Genomic DNA, 21,036 nt, shown 5'->3' with positions numbered 1-21,036 from the left:
CTGGGTAGGGCCGGGGATGGAGTTGACCGCACTCCAGGATCATCAGCCGGGTAAGATCCGCGGCAGTGGGACCTCCAGTTCTGTTACACCTTGCATTGTTACTAGGCACTAGGCAGGGTTTAACAGAACTGCAAGGCTGGCACGAAGAGCATATAGTTCAAAACTATTTTGCTCCCCCCACTGAGACCGCAAGCACTACGTGTTGCTTGGGCCTTTAAAATCGTAAAAATGGTCTTTAAAATCCGAGAGATGGTTAATAAAATGTCTCTTCATAGTGGTAGCCGAAGTTGTAGAAATGTAATTCCTATTCTTCAGGGATAGAGATGATCACCTCAGCTGGGGCAGGTGCGACCATTGCTTGATGAGTTGGAGTACTCTGACACCCAACTGTTCCTTTTCCTTCTTCTATGTCAATGATGGTTGACATGTCTTTCACCAGAAGCTTGCTAGGGAGACCTGCTGCTTCTTTCTGTAGCCCAGCAGCCACGTTGTTAACAAGGAGGGCGAAATCCCTGTACCGTTCACTGGTTCGCCTGTCTAAATCTGCAAGTTCTTCATATAGTTCACGGACTGAGATGAAGGGAAGTCCTCGCTCGAATCCGTGGCAGCAAAATACCATAGTTCCTCCTCCCATAATGGCTATGCCGAGGAGGACGATGGCGATGAGAATCAAGATTGTGCTTGGTTCCATTTCAGTAGTGTTGTTTATCTTCACAAAAGAGAGATGATTTGAGTAGCACTGACCGTTTGCGTGCAAACAAAGGCTCAAAATTCACGTTGTCATGGTTGAAGCAGTACGCACGTGTGCTGTGTGCAGTTTCGCTAAGCCGTTTTCGTCGTTGGATAGATGCCAAATATGGAATGCCCGATAGAATATTTCTGACATTTACCTTGGTGCTCTAGCCTCTAACATTTAAAAGATACAAGAAAAGGCAACTGGTCAGGTTAGCTAGCTTCGTGTGTTTTTCCTTGAATCACTGGCGAGTGAATTAGTATCGCCGATGTCAGAGGCCCAGCTTAAATTTAAATCTGCAGTACATTATACATATTACTTTAGGCTCATGGTAGTCGGGTGGCGCGCACGAGCGATAAGACTTATGGCTCGGTCGATCGAGCGATAAGTAGCTCCTTATCGCTCGTGCGCGTCGTCACTTCAAGCACAATTGCGCGTCTTATCGTACTCGATGCTTGCCAAAGAGCTTTAATACTTTGGTTTTGGCGTGTTACATCTGAAGTCCAGAAGATGAATCCGAGATTGTGGAACCAGATGATACGGTTTTTGAGGCATTTTGATACGGTCATTTCAGTCTTTTAAAGTAGTTTCAGAGTGCTGGAAATGGTTGTACGGTGTAGGGGGATGTGTTTACTAACTATTTTGACGTCAAAATAGTCGCCCAGAGGCTCCCTGAGTCATGGAATGAACGGAATGAACAAAAATGAATTTTTTTCTAAAACTCGTCGGATTGCCCCGAAACAGGTCGGAATCGTTTGGTATTGACCCTTATAGTGTTCCTACAAAGTTTGGTGGCCCTAGCACTCCCAGAACGCCCACTAGAGACTTAATTCCATTTCCGTATCAAAAAGCTGGTTCCTGAGTATCCGATATTGATACGGTCATTTCAGTCTGTTAAAGGGGCTGCAGAGTGCTGGAGATGATTGTACGGTGTAGGGGGATGTGTTTACTAACTATTTTGACGTCAAAATAGTCGCCCAAGACTCCCTGAGTCATGGAATGAACGGAATGAACAAAAATGAAATTTTTTCTAAAACTCGTCGGATTGCCCCAAAACAGGTCGGAATCGTTTGGTATTGACCCTTATAGTGTTCCTACAAAGTTTGGTGGCCCTAGCACTCCCAGAACGCCCACTAGAGACTTAATTCCATTTCCGTATCAAAAAGCTGGTTCCTGAGTATCCGATATTGATACGGTCATTTCAGTCTGTTAAAGGGGCTGCAGAGTGCTGGAGATGATTGTACGGTGTAGGGGGATGTGTTTACTAAATATTTTGACGTCAAAATAGTCGCCCAAGACTCCCTGAGTCATGGAATGAACGGAATGAACAAAAATGAACATTTTTCTAAAACTCGTCGGATGGCCCCAAAACAGGTAGGAATCGTTTGGTATTGACCCTAATAGTGTTCCCACAAAGTTTTGTGGCCCTAGCACTCCCAGAACACCCATTATACCCTTGGCTGGATTCAAGAATTTAGAACCAGTTGAGCAGATAAAACGGATTTTGAGAAATTTTGTCTGCTTGTGTTGTTGCAGAGAGTTGAATTTGGTTCAACAGTATTCAAACAAGATGTGTTCCAACTTAGTTTTGTAGCCCTACCAGTTTCAGAACGTCCACTAGAATCCGGTTCCATTTTCTTCCAAGAAGCTGTAGACAAGGTTGTTTGAAATTTAAATTTAACCTCTCTGGTAATACAACTTTTTACTTGGATGGATTTCAATAATTAAAGAGAGCAGATTGTTACTTTGTTATTTTTGAGATTTGATTTTTTGATATCATATGTATAAATGTATAAATCAGTTTCTACAAATTGTAACAGCAATTGGCAGTAATAAAGCGGTAGTAATAGTTTTGCACAACATCAATCATAATATCATTCAATACTTCAATACCTTCAAAATAATTTAACTCGGTTATAATAATTTAAACGCAGATCTAAAAGAACTAAGCACAGTAGTAGGATGAACTTCCAGGCAAGGTTGGAGGAAGGTAGAGGTGAAGCTGTGGGTAAGGATAGTAGGCTGGGAAGGATCCATTTCTGATCCAGAGCTGATGATTTGGGTTGAACTGATGATTTAGGTGGTACAGATGATTTGGGTTGAGCTGATGATTTGGGTTGAGTTGATGATTTGGGTTGAACTGATGATTTGGGTTGAGCTGATGATTTTGGTTGAGCTGAAGATTTGGGTTGAGCTGATGATTTGGGTTGAACTGATGATTTGGGTTGAGCTGATGATTTGGGTTGAACTGATGATTTGGGTTGAACTGATGATTTGGGTTGAACTGATGATTTGGGTTGAGCTGATGATTTGGGTAGAACTGATGACTTGGGTTGGGCTGATGATTTGGGTTGAACTGATGATTTAGGTGGTACAGATGATTTGGGTTGAGCTGATGATTTGGGTTGAGTTGATGATTTGGGTTGAACTGATGATTTGGGTTGAGCTGATGATTTTGGTTGAGCTGAAGATTTGGGTTGAGCTGATGATTTGGGTTGAGCTGATGATTTGGGTTGAGCTGATGATTTGGGTTGAGCTGATGATTTGGGTGGTACAGATGAGTTGGGTGGTACAGATGAGTTGGGTGGTACAGATGAGTTGGGTGGTACAGATGAGTTGGGTGGTACAGATGAGTTGGGTGGTACAGATGAGTTGGGTGGTACAGATGATTTGGATGAGGGACGAGAGGAAGACAGTTCCTTAATACAATCTAGACTATGTTTGGAAATAGATGGATCAATCTTTACATAATCAGAAAACTTAGGCAAATCTATATCTGAACGTTTCAACTTCTTACTCTTAAACTTAGGTGCTTGCTCGAAATCCTCGTCTGAGTCGACAGAGGGTTTGACTGAATGTTTACGTGACTGATTATCTAACTTGGCACCTAGTTCCTTCCTATTCTGGAGTACCTGTTCGGCAGAACAAATCATAACAGAGTACGACTTGTCTGCCCGAACTTCCTCAACAGAATGAAACAACTGGTCAGAGTATCTAACTAAAATCTTAGAACTTATGGAGGTGTGGAAACTTGCAACTATTCCATCTAATACTTTCTGGCTCTCCAAGAGATTAAACTTAAGAGACCTATCAGTTATTATGCAGCTATATAAATTTAAGAGAGCCTCTACAGAGCCATCCTTATCTAGTGAGCAGTGGTCAGAACATTCATATACATCTAAAGTGTGCTTACAGGGGAAAAAGTGCTTAAAGAACTGTTGCAACTTATCAGATAAAGGAAACATGAGCTGAACTAAGGAACTACAAAACAATCTAACGTGGGGTATCTTAGGACCTGACTTAAGATCAGAAATGAACACATAAGAACCACACTCTAACCGCAGTACTACAGAGGAGCACACGGTCAGGGGGTCAGAATAAGCATGTGATAAAGGAGGCAAAGCATCCTGCATATTATGATAATATACACCTAAAGATGAATCGAACTTGTGGGAGTCACGAATGAGCTCAACCACGGCATTTACCTGAGATGTATCCATAGGGAGTAGTCGTGTTGACTGAGTTAGCTGTAAAAAACAGCCAATAAGTAAAACTCAGATAGGGAGAAGTGTAGTCAAAGAACTGGTTGTAGGAAACAACACAGTCCAGATAGGAGTAGGAAGGGAGGACTCAGAACTAGTTGTAGAAAACAACGTAGTTTAGAGTAAAGTAGGCAAAGAAGACAGGCACGTAGCGTAAACTACAAAATAAAAATGTGTATTTGAAAGATAGAGCTTAAAGTTGAAATGTCAAAAGATTGTACTCAGTGTGTGAAATAGTAAACTGAAACCGGGTGAGCTATATTTCACGAGGGTATTTATACCCGCTTCATCGTGACAGGGATAACGAGCCAATTGTTTACAAACAAGCAGCAAGCATGTGAATCCTTCTTGATAAGGTTCAGATCACGTTTGATCGCATGCAGGGTTCTTGTCTCCGATAGATCAGATCATTGTCTTCTAAGAAGATCATATCCTCGTTCTTGCCCCCTCTGGCTCCAGTGGATCTCATCATTACTCGATAAGCATCGGATCAAATGATTGCCTCAAAAACCGTATCATCTGGTTCCACAATCTCGGATACTCAGGAACCAGCTTTTTGATACGGAAATTGAACCAAGTCTCTAGTGGGCGTTCTGGGAGTGCTAGGGCCACCAAACTTTGCAGGAACACTATTAGGGTCAATACCAAACGATTCCGATCTGTTTTGGGGCAATCCGACGAGTTTAGAAAAAATTTCATTTTTGTTCATTCCGTTCATTCCATGACTCAGGGAGCCTCTGGCGACAATTTTGACGTCAAAATAGTTAGTAAACACATCCCCCTACACCGTTCAACCATTTCCAGCACTCTGAAACTACTTTAACAGACTGAAATGACCGTATCAAAATGCCTCAAAAACCGTATCATCTGGTTCTACAATCTCGGATACTCAGGAACCAGCTTTTTGATACGGAAATGGAACCAAGTCTCTAGTGGGCGTTCTGGGAGTGCTAGGGCCACCAAACTTAGGCGTCCAATCTTTGCAGTTGTTTCTTTCAAGGTAGTTGCGAGCGTCTATACTTTCAGTCTTTAGCTTGCTCATTTTGTATTTACATCATTTGTACAAGACTAGATGGTAGCCATGTTCTGTGTCCTAAACCTAACTTTAGTGTGCATGTTATCTATTATGTTGGTCTCAGTTTAAACCTGAAAGCCATTGAATATGTTTGCCACTGCTTCTCAGCTGATCATAAATAATTTAAAATAGGGTTCAGTGTTCTGACCATTTGTGTATGTAGATGAAGCAAGGTCAGGAACCCAGCACGGTGAAGGATTAGGCCGGTTATCTAGCAAAGATCTCTGTCACTATACTTTTGTTGCTCAGTATCATTAGTATCATCATTGAAGATTGTGCATACACAACTTTATTAAAGTAAATGTTAGACAGGCACAAATATTATCAGCTTCATCAATCTTGATATCTTAACGATGACCCTGGTCAAACAATTTAAAACTTCTGTAATTTCATTTCTAGTATGCGTATAGGAAATCGATAAGGCTTTAAAATGATATGTTCGGCGACCTTTTAGCTCAATCACGAGACTCAGTAGGAGTGATTGAACTGCAAGGGACAATTGAGGCTAACGAATTAGCAGTTTCAAGTTAAGTTTAATATAATAACGAATTAATTATAATAACCAATGAATTATACAGGTTGTACGTACACACTACACGCCACAGAATTAAAAACGTTCTGATCGAGCTGCACTTGCACTGATGAGCTGAACGTTTGCGGAGTTAAAATCGCAAGCTACCAACGCGATACTTCCGAATATAGTTGCGCGGCTTATTAGTAAAATTAAAAATTAGCTTTCGAATGTTTATTGTTTATTTTGATTTTGTTGCATATTGTTTTGAATTAAATTATATCTAATTTACAATTTATAAATAAAATGTATACTGAATACAACAATTTTTTTTAAATCTAATTATAGTCTGAAGCTAATTTTTAATTTTACCTATAAGCCGCGCAATTGCCTTTTGAAAGTTTCGCGTTTGTAGCTCGCGATTGTAACTCCGCAAACGTTCAGCTCATCAGTGCAAGTGCAGCTCGATCAGAACGTTTTTAATTCTGTGGCGTGTACGTACAACCTGTATAATTCATTGGTTATTATAATTAATTCGTTATTATATTAAACTTAACTTGAAACTGCTAATTCGTTAGCCTCAATTGTCCCTTACAGTTCAATCACTCCTACTGAGTCTCGTGATTGAGCTAAAAGGTCGCCGAACATATCATTTTGAAGCCTTATCGATTTCCTATACGCATACTAGAAATGAAATTACAGAAGTTTTAAATTGTTTGACCAGGGTCATCGTTAAGATATCAAGATTGATGAAGCTGATAATATTTGTGCTGGGATGTATTCGAAATAACACTGTCTAACATTTACTTTAATAAAGTTGTGTATGCACAATCTTCAATGATGATACTAATGATACTGAGCAACAAAAGTATAGTGACAGAGATCTTTGCTAGATAACCGGCCTAATCCTTCACCGTGCTGGGTTCCTGACCTTGCTTCATCTACATACACAAATGGTCAGAACACTGAACCCTATTTTAAATTATTTATGATCAGCTGAGAAGCAGTGGCAAACATATTCAATGGCTTTCAGGTTTAAACTGAGACCAACATAATAGATAACATGCACACTAAAGTTAGGTTTAGGACACAGAACATGGCTACCATCTAGTCTTGTACAAATGATGTAAATACAAAATGAGCAAGCTAAAGACTGAAAGTATAGACGCTCGCAACTACCTTGAAAGAAACAACTGCAAAGATTGGACGCCTAAGTTTGGTGGCCCTAGCACTCCCAGAACGCCCACTAGAGACTTGGTTCCATTTCCGTATCAAAAAGCTGGTTCCTGAGTATCCGAGATTGTGGAACCAGATGATACGGTTTTTGAGGCATTTTGATACAGTCATTTCAGTCTGTTAAAGTAGTTTCAGAGTGCTGGAAATGGTTGTACGGTGTAGGGGGATGTGTTTACTAACTATTTTGACGTCAAAATTGTCGCCAGAGGCTCCCTGAGTCATGGAATGAACGGAATGAACAAAAATGAAATTTTTTCTAAACTCGTCGGATTGCCCCAAAACAGATCGGAATCGTTTGGTATTGACCCTAATAGTGTTCCTGCAAAGTTTGGTGGCCCTAGCACTCCCAGAACGCCCACTAGAGACTTGGTTCCATTTCCGTATTAAAAAGCTGGTTCCTGAGTATACGAGATTGTGGAACCAGATGATACGGTTTTTGAGGCAATCATTTGATCCGATGCTTATCGAGTAATGATGAGATCCACTGGAGCCAGAGGGGGCAAGAACGAGGATATGATCTTCTTAGAAGACAATGATCTGATCTATCGGAGACAAGAACCCTGCATGCGATCAAACGTGATCTGAACCTTATCAAGAAGGATTCACATGCTTGCTGCTTGTTTGTAAACAATTGGCTCGTTATCCCTGTCACGATGAAGCGGGTATAAATACCCTCGTGAAATATAGCTCACCCGGTTTCAGTTTACTATTTCACACACTGAGTACAATCTTTTGACATTTCAACTTTAAGCTCTATCTTTCAAATACACATTTTTATTTTGTAGTTTACGCTACGTGCCTGTCTTCTTTGCCTACTTTACTCTAAACTACGTTGTTTTCTACAACTAGTTCTGAGTCCTCCCTTCCTACTCCTATCTGGACTGTGTTGTTTCCTACAACCAGTTCTTTGACTACACTTCTCCCTATCTGAGTTTTACTTATTGGCTGTTTTTTACAGCTAACTCAGTCAACACGACTACTCCCTATGGATACATCTCAGGTAAATGCCGTGGTTGAGCTCATTCGTGACTCCCACAAGTTCGATTCATCTTTAGGTGTATATTATCATAATATGCAGGATGCTTTGCCTCCTTTATCACATGCTTATTCTGACCCCCTGACCGTGTGCTCCTCTGTAGTACTGCGGTTAGAGTGTGGTTCTTATGTGTTCATTTCTGATCTTAAGTCAGGTCCTAAGATACCCCACGTTAGATTGTTTTGTAGTTCCTTAGTTCAGCTCATGTTTCCTTTATCTGATAAGTTGCAACAGTTCTTTAAGCACTTTTTCCCCTGTAAGCACACTTTAGATGTATATGAATGTTCTGACCACTGCTCACTAGATAAGGATGGCTCTGTAGAGGCTCTCTTAAATTTATATAGCTGCATAATAACTGATAGGTCTCTTAAGTTTAATATCTAAGATTTTAGTTAGATACTCTGACCAGTTGTTTCATTCTGTTGAGGAAGTTCGGGCAGACAAGTCGTACTCTGTTATGATTTGTTCTGCCGAACAGGTACTCCAGAATAGGAAGGAACTAGGTGCCAAGTTAGATAATCAGTCACGTAAACATTCAGTCAAACCCTCTGTCGACTCAGACGAGGATTTCGAGCAAGCACCTAAGTTTAAGAGTAAGAAGTTGAAACGTTCAGATATAGATTTGCCTAAGTTTTCTGATTATGTAAAGATTGATCCATCTATTTCCAAACATAGTCTAGATTGTATTAAGGAACTGTCTTCCTCTCGTCCCTCATCCAAATCATCTGTACCACCAAACTCATCTGTACCACCCAACTCATCTGTACCACCCAAATCATCAGCTCAACCCAAATCATCAGCTCAACCCAAATCATCAGCTCTGGATCAGAAATGGATCCTTCCCAGCCTACTATCCTTACCCACAGCTTCACCTCTACCTTCCTCCAACCTTGCCTGGAAGTTCATCCTACTACTGTGCTTAGTTCTTTTAGATCTGCGTTTAAATTATTATAACCGAGTTAAATTATTTTGAAGGTATTGAAGTATTGAATGATATTATGATTGATGTTGTGCAAAACTATTACTACCGCTTTATTACTGCCAATTGCTGTTACAATTTGTAGAAACTGATTTATACATTTATACATATGATATCAAAAAATCAAATCTCAAAAATAACAAAGTAACAATATGCTCTCTTTAATTATTGAAATCCATCCAAGTAAAAAGTTGTATTACCAGAGAGGTTAAATTTAAATTTCAAACAACCTTGTCTACAGCTTCTTGGAAGAAAATGGAACCGGATTCTAGTGGACGTTCTGAAACTGGTAGGGCTACAAAACTAAGTTGGAACACATCTTGTTTGAATACTGTTGAACCAAATTCAACTCTCTGCAACAACACAAGCAGACAAAATTTCTCAAAATCCGTTTTATCTGCTCAACTGGTTCTAAATTCTTGAATCCAGCCAAGGGTATAATGGGTGTTCTGGGAGTGCTAGGGCCACCAAACTTTGTGGGAACACTATAAGGGTCAATACCAAACGATTCCGACCTGTTTCGGGGCAATCCGACGAGTTTTAGAAAAAATTTCATTTTTGTTCATTCCGTTCATTCCATGACTCAGGGAGTCTTGGGCGACTATTTTGACGTCAAAATAGTTAGTAAACACATCCCCCTACACCGTACAATCATCTCCAGCACTCTGCAGCCCCTTTAACAGACTGAAATGACCGTATCAATATCGGATACTCAGGAACCAGCTTTTTGATACGGAAATGGAATTAAGTCTCTAGTGGGCGTTCTGGGAGTGCTAGGGCCACCAAACTTTGTAGGAACACTATAAGGGTCAATACCAAACGATTCCGACCTGTTTTGGGGCAATCCGACGAGTTTTAGAAAAAAATTTCATTTTTGTTCATTCCGTTCATTCCATGACTCAGGGAGTCTTGGGCGACTATTTTGACGTCAAAATAGTTAGTAAACACATCCCCCTACACCGTACAACCATTTCCAGCACTCTGAAACTACTTTAAAAGACTGAAATGACCGTATCAAAATGCCTCAAAAACCGTATCATCTGGTTCCACAATCTCGGATTCATCTTCTGGACTTCAGATGTAACACGCCAAAACCAAAGTATTAAAGCTCTTTGGCAAGCATCGAGTACGATACGACGCGCAATTGTGCTTGAAGTGACGACGCGCACGAGCGATAAGGAGCTACTTATCGCTCGATCGACCGAGCGATAAGTCCGCGCGGCACCCGACTACCATGAGCCTTACGTCGAAGATTATTTTACCGTGGATTTTATGCGAATCATACATTTGGCGGTTACAGCCCGTTTTTGGATTTACGAGGTTTAGATAATCATTTATCACACTGTTGAGGTCTTATCTAACTGATGATCCCGGTTGACTGTCAAATTAATCTTTACTACTCTTCAATTGAACGAATTTTCCTTGATATCGAATTTAAACACTCTGTTTGAGCGGTTAATTCTAGCGCGTGCTTAAATTAATGCTGACACTCGAAATTAGTAAGACAGTCGGTATCTCTGAACACAATGTTGTTACCGCGCCTTACGTATAAAGGTGGTTTCGGGCGCGTTAGTGGGGATAGTCAAGAATTGTACATCGTTTGATCGATTACTAATGTTAAATGTACCATGACATGCATTATCTTGAGTGTAAACTCGATGACCTCGAGTGACCACCGAATGAACGATTGGAAAATTACACTGAAATCGTTTATACCCACTTGAAGATGCAGGGTGACAAATTGAGTAGAATGGACCAGATAACCTCAATATAGTCTTCAGTTAGTTGGGACAATGAGAAAATCAATTGAATCATGGGTCGACATTCGAACAGTTACACTGTTACAGGGAATTTATCTTATATAAAGTGCGCTCAAGTTTGAAAAAACGCACAATCACAGATTTTCCAATTACAAACCAAAATTAGTTTCGGTACTTCAAAATAGATGCACAATCATTCTTTCAGTAAAAATATAAAAACAAAAAAGCATGTCCCTCGTGGACAAGTTCCAGTTAAAACAAAGATGTTACATTTAATCACCCCACTAATAAACTGTTTGTTTTAGTTTCGCCACAATACAAACAGGCAGGCACAGTTCACTGATTATAATTTAACTACTTTCTTAGTTCTCCTCATCTTGCTGTACGAAATCTTCTTTCAAATCATCTTTTTCTAGGCTCATCGAGTGCCTCCTTTCTTCAGATCTAAACAGGGAACAGGTAGTGAGAGTAGTTAATATTTCGTTAATAAATATAATGAAATAGAAAGCATCTCAAGCTCTGTTGAAAGGAGAAAAGCCCACATAAATTGTAATCTCAAGTTTGTTTATCTGTAAAAAGTTAAAATGTGCCACACCATTAAGTCCCAGTACTTACTTTCGCTCAGTTAAAACTTAAAGTAGTCGAATAAACGAAACGTTGAATTTGCTGGGCTTCATAAGAAGTCGTAGATATAAACGTATGTAGTTGTTGGATTTAAGTTGAAATGCTGTTGATAACAATGTTGATTGTTGAAATACCGTTGATATCAATGTTGAAATACCGTTGATATCAATGTTGAAATGCAGATTGACACCTATGTGGCGGTCATGTGATTACTTTTCAAATGTGACTCATAAAAATAAAATACTTACAATAATGACAATCAAACCAGTAAAGAAGAGACTAGTTTCATGAATGACTGAATACAAGTTCATAAAATGAGTCTTACCTTTCAGCAGATTTGTCACGTGACCTCTCATGTGACTTTTCACGAGATTTACTTCTGTCTTCACGTGATTTGCTCCTGAAAAACCAGAGTGTAACACTTCTAACTTCATTTTAGAAAAAGAAAAAAAAAGCAACCAAATTGTTTGAAAGATGAACGTTACAGCATTTGTCTTCAGGTTATTTAGTGACCCATATTATCGCCACTAAGATACTCAAATTGCTTCCTTCAAAGACTCAGAACGACTATTTTTGTTTGAACACTCGAGAAAACAAATCCAGGTAACCTAAATTACCAACCTCCTGGGGCTGCGGTCTCTAGATCTGGAACGACTCCTTGACTTCGTCTTTCTCTTACTCCTACTCCTATCCCCGGACCTATCACGTCTCTTATCACGAGATCTATCACGAGATTTGTCTTTACTGCGGCGGGGAGATCTAGATCTGCAAGGTGAGGGAGATCTCGTCCTGCGCCGTGGAGACCGGGACCGGGACCTGGAGCGGTTACCACTTCGTCGGGGTGATCGTGAGCGGCGTGGTGAACGGGATCCTCGGCCCGGTGAACGGGATCCTCCACGGGGTGGTGACCTTCTGTAGTCTCCATACGCACGAGTACAAACTTTAGCTAGATGTCCCCACCGGTTACAGCTGAGGGAGATGTTATTTTCAAAGAAAGTATTTACTTTTATAGATTATATTGCATAAAAAACACGGATATACATTATACATTACTCGTGTATGTTCATGACAATGCAACAGAAGTGTCCAGAATGTGCAAACAATACGAAGTTATGGTTAATGGTATAAGAGTGTGGGACCTATGTATTGAACCCTCGCCGTTATTACCGTAGTTATTGAAACTGTGAAGCTGTTTTGTCGCACCCTCACACTAGGGGGGGGGGAGGGGGGATCTCACACTTACTTGTAGCAGCGCACATCCTCTAAGTACCGCTTCCGCTTGCTTTTCCTTCCGTGACTCGCTTCTACTGATACTTTGTACCCACAAACTCTTTTTCCGTCAGTTGCTCTTATTGCGTCCGTTGCTGAGGAGAGAATGTTGTAAGTGAAAGAACGTTGCCAGCCGTAATTACCTCACTCGAATTAGAAAAACTTGTTAAATATTCAAATTACAAACCTAAAATCGAAATTGAAAGACCTTAAACACGGAAGACATGTTTCTGTTCAATTTCAAAAAGAGTACAATTCACTTACCATCCCTCTCTTCATAAAACTCAACAAAAGCAAATCCAGCAGGATTATGTGCAATCCAGACATCGCGAATAGATCCGTACTTGCCATACTCTGCCTCAAGTTCACTGCGTGTCACATCAGCTCCGATACCACCAACATATACCTTACCGATATACTTGGGATCTGCTCCGTCCCAGTTATCTCGTGCCATGCCTTGCAGTGAGTTGGGTTAGTTACTGGAGTTTATGATGATGAAATCTTAACATATGAGAAACAAAAATGTCAAATTCTGTCAACTTTATATTAAGATCATTGCTTACAGTATCAACAGCTTCCGGTGAAGAGAAGCATTTTTTTCAATAAAAGGGGAATTACACCTTAAAAAAGGCTGATTGAAGAGGAATTAGAATCTTTTGGTACAGAATGGTGAAAATAATTATAAATAGTTCGACATAAATATTTTAAAAGTAATTGTCATAACACAATAAATTCAGTAACCTTGAATTTGTATGATTAAAATAACAATTCTGTAATCCAAACCTATTAAAAACAGCACCGCCAAGCAAGACAAATGAGTTAAAATAAATACAGGTCGGGTAGTTTCGAGGAGGTTCTATAGCGAAAAGGCCAGGTTCCAAAGTTAAAAGTTTCGGACAGAATTAGAAGGAATACTTATGATAAGTGATAGATTTAAGATTTAAGAGGCTCAAGAAAATTAAACTCCAGGAATTTTAACAACATTAAACAACAAGAATATAGAACTTGATTGAGGATAAAAACAGTTTGGTAACATAAACCTAATTTCAACAGCATAATCCGGTGTAATCAGTCAATATTTGTTGAAGTGTTTTCTACAAAAAATCGTAACATTTCATGTACTGAGTTTCGTCTTGTTAATAACTGCACCCCGTTTTGTGAGAGAGATTACAAGAAAGCATCACACCATTCATTCAAGCATTTGGCGCAATCACCGGCTTGTTTAGAGTTGGCTCCAATTTTGTCCTTCAGCCACATAACCATCAGGTCCTCGTTTTTACCCAGCACCAAGAACTGTCCAAGCACGTTGTATGCGTATTGGAAACCCTGGTAAAGTAAGAAAGTAAGAGATTAATGTTTCAGCAAAGGCCAAGATAGTGAGCTACAAGAAAGAAATCAAATAAATTCTTTAAGTGTTGTCTTGTGAAGGAAAATGGCAGCTATTGTGCTTTACTAGTATGCAAGTATACTCCCTATATTGTAATTTTCAATGTGAAATTGATCATATTCATACCTTATCTTGCAAGATAAAGCTTAAATAAATAGATAATTATAAAATCTAATCTAGAGTATACACAAGGCATTTAATACCTCATCAATCAATTTATCACCCAGTTTCTCTCCGATACCAGCCAATGACTTCACAGCCTTCTCACCCATCGGCTCGGACGTGAAGTCCTTCATTTTTTGTGACGTCGACATGGTTGCTGTTTGGATAACTTCCTTCCCTAATGTCAAATTTGTGATGAACGATTTATTATAAACAAATAAAATGTCGTAATCAAGTTTAATTTAACATTAATCAATTTACATACTGTAGATAATGACTTCAGTTGGAAGTCGGAACAGTGTCATAAGAAAAGGCACCGCTCACGCTGAACCTGTCGTCCAGAGCAGTGGTGTAACGTTGCCTGTTGGCGCCCCCCTGCCAAAAAAAGCGCCCCCCTGTTGGCGCCCCCTCCCCTTTTGGTGCCCCTCCCTAAAATTGAACAAATTAGGTGATTTTAAAGAATACGCCGGAAAAATCTCTAAAAAAGTGTGTATCTAGAGCAAAACGCGCAGTTTTGCTAGTACTTTAGTTAAGTTTTCGAAATTGTCCCACATTCAAACGACGATTTGGCGCCCCCCTAAGACGGCGCCCCCCTGCACAGCGGGGTCAGCAGGGCCTTTCGTTACGCCACTGGTCCAGAGGGGGGGGGGGGGGGGTGGGGTGCCAAAATATCGTTTGAATGTGTAACAATCTTGACAACCTTACTTAGAAGTGCTAGCAAAATTGCAGTTTTTCTCTAGCTAAACACACTATTTAAGAAGTTTTACCAGTGAATCAAATCTCCTAATTAGTTCAACTTAACCTTTCTACTTTGTGAGGGGGCACCAAATCTTCATAGCTTTGATGAATAAGTGCAAATCAGAATAAGGTACATGTACATCGTGTAATGATTCAAAAAGTAAAATTACAATGGTAATGTCTGACCTCAGATAAAAAATATAATGTACATTGTACGTCATGCAATTATCAGTTCATCCTATACACTTAAGTTTTATAATAAATTGTCCATAACAAAAGTTTTTCTTATGTTCCTGCTTAGTGCTTATGTCAATCAATGACTGCGGAAAACTGGATGGTAAGAGTGTCTTCAGTTGGGTAGATTGTTTGACACGGGGAGCCCTCACTCACCACCACCAACATAGTAAATTATACCGGTCAAGACGAAATGTCTTAGAATTAGAATTAGAATTAGAATTAGAATTAGAATCAAATTTACACAGCAATACAATAAGAATAAAAATAATTTAAGAAGCTTCAATCTGCTGTGCAGGACATTCAAGTCAGTCGAAAACTGTTATCAGAACACCCTTCTAGGGACATAAGGATATAGTATGTAAAACATAATGAGTAATAAATTAATGAGTGATAAAATAAGATATGATTTAACAGTGAACTGTGGGCATGAAGGTAACAATTAAGATTACATAGATGCCCACTTTGGGATTACGTTAGTAATGTTATTTACAGTTATATACAGAGAAGTATAGAACAATAATAGATTGGCAATGATAACAAATGGGAACGAATAAAGGAGATGTTTAAAGTTCTATACTTCTGGAAAAACCTAGGTCATATATAACGCAGGGGGCCTTTCCACCCGACAAAAACTCCAGCACCATAAAATTTGTTTCAGTTGTCACATAGCTAGAGTGTAGAAATAGTCGAAACTATTGTTTATTTCATAGGATGAGACTCCTTGAATTACATCTGACATAAATTTAGATTTCATACATTGTGAGAATTTTACACTACATTCTATAGTCCTTATGTTCTCTGGAATTGTATTTCAACATTTTGCACCTAAATATGTAAAGGTTTTGTGTGTTCTGGATTTGTGAATATAAAGGTTGCACCTCTCAGCATCACGTGATCCTCCGGATACATAAGAAAATTTATCTGTGAATGATGATGGTGCAGCCTCATTAAGAATTTTATACATATACGTTGATAGATGGAGTTGTCTTCTTAAGTGTAAGGGTAACCACTTCATATTTCTATATACATTTACTGATGGTTCCTGCCAATGTACATCCAGAGCAATTTTTGCTACTTTCTTGTATAATATATCAAGAGAATTAAGTTTGGTTTTGGCAGCCCTACACCATATTATATCCAGGTAGTCAAATTGGGGGAGCATAAGAGCATTTACAAACATTTTTCTATATTTCAGTGGAAGAAGATTTTTCGACCTGTATAATGCCCCTATTCTTTTAGCAATTTTTGATTTCACATAATCAATATGGTCTTGAAAGTTCAATAAATTGTCTATCATGAGACCTAAATATTTTTGAGATTTAGTTTCTTCTATAAATAGGCATTCTTTTTCCAAATCCAGAGGGATTGACAACGTGTCCAGATTAGGTGATCTATCAAATACAATGAATGAAGATTTTGCAGCATTTAGTCTTAGCTTGTTGATTCTAAGCCATTCATACACAATTTTCATATCCTTAATTACATTCTCATATATGCCTCGGGAAATGTTATCAAAATATAGTGCACTATCATCTGCAAATAAGTAAACAGTAGATTGTGTGCAATTTCTACTGAGATCATTTATGAATAAACTAAATAGAATTGGTCCTAATATGCTACCCTGTGGCACACCTGTTTTAACAGGGAGTGATGTGCTTACATTACCACGTATTTTGGTGTGTTGCTTTCTGTCCCCAAGGTAGCTTTTGAACCACTTTATGACAAAGCCATCAACTCCATAATACTTAAGTTTTTTTAATAAAATATTATGGCTTACTGTGTCAAAGGCCTTTTTGATATCTAAGAATACAATTGCAGGTTTCTTCTGTGATTCCTTAGACGTAAATATTTTATCAAATAGATTAAGCATTAGAAAAGTGGTGGAATGATCTTTTCTAAAACCATACTGATGGTTGGTAAGCAGTTTATTTGTTTCAACATACTCTGTAAGCTGTTGGTTAACAAAATATTCTATGCATTTTCCAAGTAGGGGGAGTATGGATATTGGCCGGTAGTTATTTGGATCATTAGGGTCACCAGTTTTAAGAATTGGAGTGACTGATGCAATTTTACATGCCAACGGCATTGTTCCACTTTTCATACTAAGGTTTATAATATGAGCTACTGGATCGATGATTTGGGGAATAATATACTTATATATTTTAATGGGCATGATATCGTTAATCGATTTATCTGATGGTATACTGAGTATATATTCTTTTACTTGTTCAACAGTCACCTCTTCGAATACAGAGAGTTTACACTCTGTTGGAGGCGGCATATATTCTAGGAAGTCGTCTGAATCCTTTTCCTTAATCGATTCTTGTATTATTGTACCAACTGTGGCAAAATGCAGGTTAACTCCGTTAACATTTAAGTTGCTTGGGGAAGAGCTACTTATTTTTCCAGGTAAGTTTGAAGCATGTTTGATAGTTTTCCAAATGCCTTTTAAATCGTTTTTTGCACTTTTCACAGTAAGGTCCTGAACAATATTTGTACGTCTGTTTTCTTTCGATAATTTTGTCACATAGTTTCTTTGGGGACGATAGTTATCCCACGAAGTAGAGCATTTCTTATGTAGTTCACTTTTTCTGCATTTACATATTCCATTAATACAATTACACTTGAATTTGTTTAATTGTCCTAAACACTTTTTATACTTTCTGAAAAGCATCTTCTTCTTCCGTATTTCTGCCAACAGTTCTTTAGAGGGATTACAGAGAAAGTTACTATTACATTTTATCTGTTTAGGTGGACAGTAATTATCATACGATTCCTGGATGTGATGATTAAGTCCATCTAGGGCATGGTCTACATTAGTACAGCTTAGAATATTACTGTAGTTGCTGCAGGATCCCAGAAAATAGCTTAAGGCTTTCAGATTGTTTAAGGAGTGGTCTCTGATAAGAACCTTCTGGAATTTACTAGCTTTACTTACTTTAAAGTCGAGAACACATTTGAGAGCTTGGTGATCTCCTATTCTATCATCAAGTACTTTACACTCTATGAAATTAGAGTAACAGTTAGTCATGACAACATCTATTGTGCTCTGCGTTATCCTACCATCTAAGTTTGCAACTCTAGTAATTCCTGTAACAGTCTGTATCATTCCAAAGAGCTTCATTGTTATATCTAACTTTTTATAATCTAGATCAGATAAAGAGTTTTGGTTAACATTAACATCGCCAATCCATATTACTTTCTTACCTTGAAGTTTCATCATACATTCAGTCATATAATCAAGGAAAGTATCTAGGTGACAAAAGTTTTGTGATCTGTAGAAGCAGCAAATGTAAAGATTGGCATCCTTGAGTTGTATCCATATAGCTTCGATTTTAGAAATATCAGAGTAAGTTATATCTAAATTGAGTAATTTGTGGTTTACATTTTGGTTGATCAATATACCACACCCTCCTCTTCCTCTATCGTTAGGTCTATCACACCTTATAAAATCAAAGTTTAAGGGGAAGTTAAGTGTACTAGTGTCTATATCAGATTTAAGGTTTGTCTCATTAATTCCAATTATGTCAAGCTTTTCGCGAAATATTAGCTCCTGTAGTTCGAGAGTTTTTGCCAGATTAGTCAGGCCACCCTGTATATTACATAGACCAAGAGAGAGATTATCGTTTATTGAGGTACGAATGTGGTAATAATAAAGTTAAAAGGAGGACAAATCTATACGTTTCTTCTTCAAGCAATTTAAATAAAATTCATGACATTTAGTTTTATGTCATGCTGATTTATTTGTGACTTAATAATTTAAAATGTGATTCTTTGATAAAAGTATCAAATACTCATTTAACTACAGAACTTTCTACAAACTGAATGGAGAGACTAAGTTTGCTCATTTGCATTGTGGGATAAATATTTTAAATGTTTCGCCAACCTGGCGATTCCCTTGATATTAAGGTGAACATTATCTATTCCCTTTTTGAAAAATACCTGTTTCCTTACTCCAGTAACTCGGCTGGTAAATAGTCTATTGGTACGTTCTAAATCTATATAATTTAACCCATGGCTAGAGCAGGTGTTAGAAATAAACCTATTTAATTCGTTGATAACTTCATTTTTGTTATAACTGTTCCTAGGTAAAATATTTATAACTGAAATTCTTGCTCCAATAAACATTCCCCAAAGTATACTAAGTATTTGATCAATTCCTTCTGTTGCATTTTTCATAGAAATATAATTGTTACAGACAGAATCTACGTAGTTTGTGCCTGTTAGTATGAAAACACGCTTTACATCCTTTTTGTCCAGTTTTTTGAACTCCTCATCATGTAACAGCCTATTTAACATTTGAGCAGAGTTCGCTCCAGGGTAGAAGAACACCTTAGCTTTCTGCTTCCTCGAACTTAGTAGAGTTCCGTTGAGGTCCCTGAACATACTGCTGCTGATGTAGATGGTATCAATTGGCAGGTCACTTGGGATCTGTTCAGGTGAAGGAGGCGCTGCAGTTGACTTGGCTGAACTCTGAACTCTGGAATGGTGGACTTCAAATTCACTTTCGTTGTAGGGTACATATCCACTAGCTGTAGAAGGTGATTTTCTTGGTTGACTGCAGACAACTGGTTTGATAAGTCTAAAAGTTAAACTGATCCTTTTGTCTGTGCATAGTGGATCGGGACATAGTTCATGGTTGAATTGATGTTGGGACTTTTTGGACATAAGACATACATCTCCATGTTCTAAAATTAGGGAAGTCACCACTTGTCCTGTTTTGATTTCAGTCAACTGCATCATCCTGGAAGCACCAAGGGACACTGTTACAATGTACGAATCTTCTTCAATAAATTCTTCATTGTCACTATGAGCAGGCATATGTTCCTCTCCAGATTCATAGAGATTGACCAGAACACTGTTGTAGTTGTATTCTGGGAATAGCTCATCTAGAAAGGAACATATACTTGCCATGTAAGATCCCTGGGGGATCTTCTTTGGGTCATGCATTCCTCCACTGTACACGTAAGGATGTTTCCCAAAGTAGACTGATTTCCTGTTATGGAAGTGGTGGCTGAACTTTAATTCCTCAAATAAGATTTCAACAGAAAATTTGCTGAATGGTGCCTGTTCAATAAGTTCAACAGGTGTGATGGCGATATCAGGGATTTCATAGTCTGTAGTAAGGTCTGAACTTGACACAGGTGTTAAATCTAATCCTGCATAATATTCACCACTTCTTGGAATAACTGAGCAAGTGTCTGTAATCTCGCTGGTTGAAATGTCTATGTTGTTAGAAATAATTGATAGAGGTGCTTCTACATAGCCATCATCATCAATCAACAAAAATGATTCTGGTACCTCGCATTCATTGTCATACTGAATGTTATTGTTGCTGGAGTCCGTTTGCACTGATACATCGAAACACTTGTATTGAGCAATTGATTGGTTTCCACTTTGAGGCGAAATAGTTTCATTAATCTCTGCTATTGTTTGTGAGGTTTGAACAATCTCCTCTAAAATGAACACTTTACGCTCCAGAAACTTCACGCGAGTTTCAAGATCTGAACAGTTTTTACATTTTGTATCACATTCCATCAATAATTTGCCGAAAAATGTTTCCAATGAATCGTTCATGATGTTGAGTTGGTTGAGTTGGTTGTAGATAAAAAGATTGATTGAAGTCGATTGAAGTTGATTGAAGTTGATTGAATAGATTTGATACCTCCAATTACATTACATTTTTGTCATGTTGGTCATTTTGGTCATACCTCAAATTATTTGTTATATAGTAGTGTTGAAAGTAT

The 21,036-nt window shown here is 38.5% G+C and overlaps 2 protein-coding genes across 4 annotated transcripts in view; both read right to left on the bottom strand.

Annotated features, from left to right (window-relative positions):
* LOC134820426 (probable splicing factor, arginine/serine-rich 6) overlaps nucleotides 1–21,036 on the bottom strand; it is a 41,180-nt gene extending 20,144 nt beyond the window's left edge. The window contains exons 1-6 of one of the 3 annotated variants that reach the window (XM_063830804.1): nucleotides 21,001–21,029; nucleotides 13,030–13,221; nucleotides 12,740–12,860; nucleotides 12,118–12,465; nucleotides 11,822–11,896; nucleotides 10,924–11,316 (exon numbers count right to left, since the gene is read on the bottom strand). In XM_063830804.1, coding sequence (XP_063686874.1) covers nucleotides 11,235–11,316; nucleotides 11,822–11,896; nucleotides 12,118–12,465; nucleotides 12,740–12,860; nucleotides 13,030–13,219 — 816 coding nt within the window. In that variant the 5' untranslated portion in view covers nucleotides 13,220–13,221; nucleotides 21,001–21,029 and the 3' untranslated portion in view covers nucleotides 10,924–11,234. Of the gene's footprint in view, nucleotides 1–10,923; nucleotides 11,317–11,487; nucleotides 11,687–11,821; nucleotides 11,897–12,117; nucleotides 12,466–12,739; nucleotides 12,861–13,029; nucleotides 13,222–21,000 lie in introns of those variants that run through there. The other 2 variants (XM_063830805.1, XM_063830806.1) reach the window with 2 other exon arrangements.
* LOC134821067 (homeobox protein 2-like) lies at nucleotides 2,679–3,666 on the bottom strand. The gene is made up of 2 exons (XM_063831736.1): nucleotides 3,361–3,666; nucleotides 2,679–3,269 (listed from the first exon to the last, which is right to left on the bottom strand). Exons 1-2 carry the CDS (start codon nucleotides 3,664–3,666, stop codon nucleotides 2,679–2,681), a joined length of 897 nt encoding a protein of 298 aa, XP_063687806.1.

Source organism: Bolinopsis microptera, chromosome 9, assembly GCF_026151205.1.
Source record: "Bolinopsis microptera isolate Bmic1 chromosome 9, MBARI_Bmic_1.0, whole genome shotgun sequence".
Taxonomy (NCBI): domain Eukaryota; kingdom Metazoa; phylum Ctenophora; class Tentaculata; order Lobata; family Bolinopsidae; genus Bolinopsis; species Bolinopsis microptera.
Note: the sequence above shows the minus strand (reverse complement) of the source record. Positions and strands in the feature narration are given on the sequence as shown.

Coding starts and splice junctions, on each gene's coding strand:
- LOC134821067 (XM_063831736.1), bottom strand. CDS start 3,666: ATGATTTGTTCTGCCGAACAGGTACTCCAGAATAGGAAGGAACTAGGT. Junction 3,270..3,360: donor CTGTACCACCCAACTCATCT/GTACCACCCAAC, acceptor CCAAATCATCAG/CTCAACCCAAATCATCAGCT.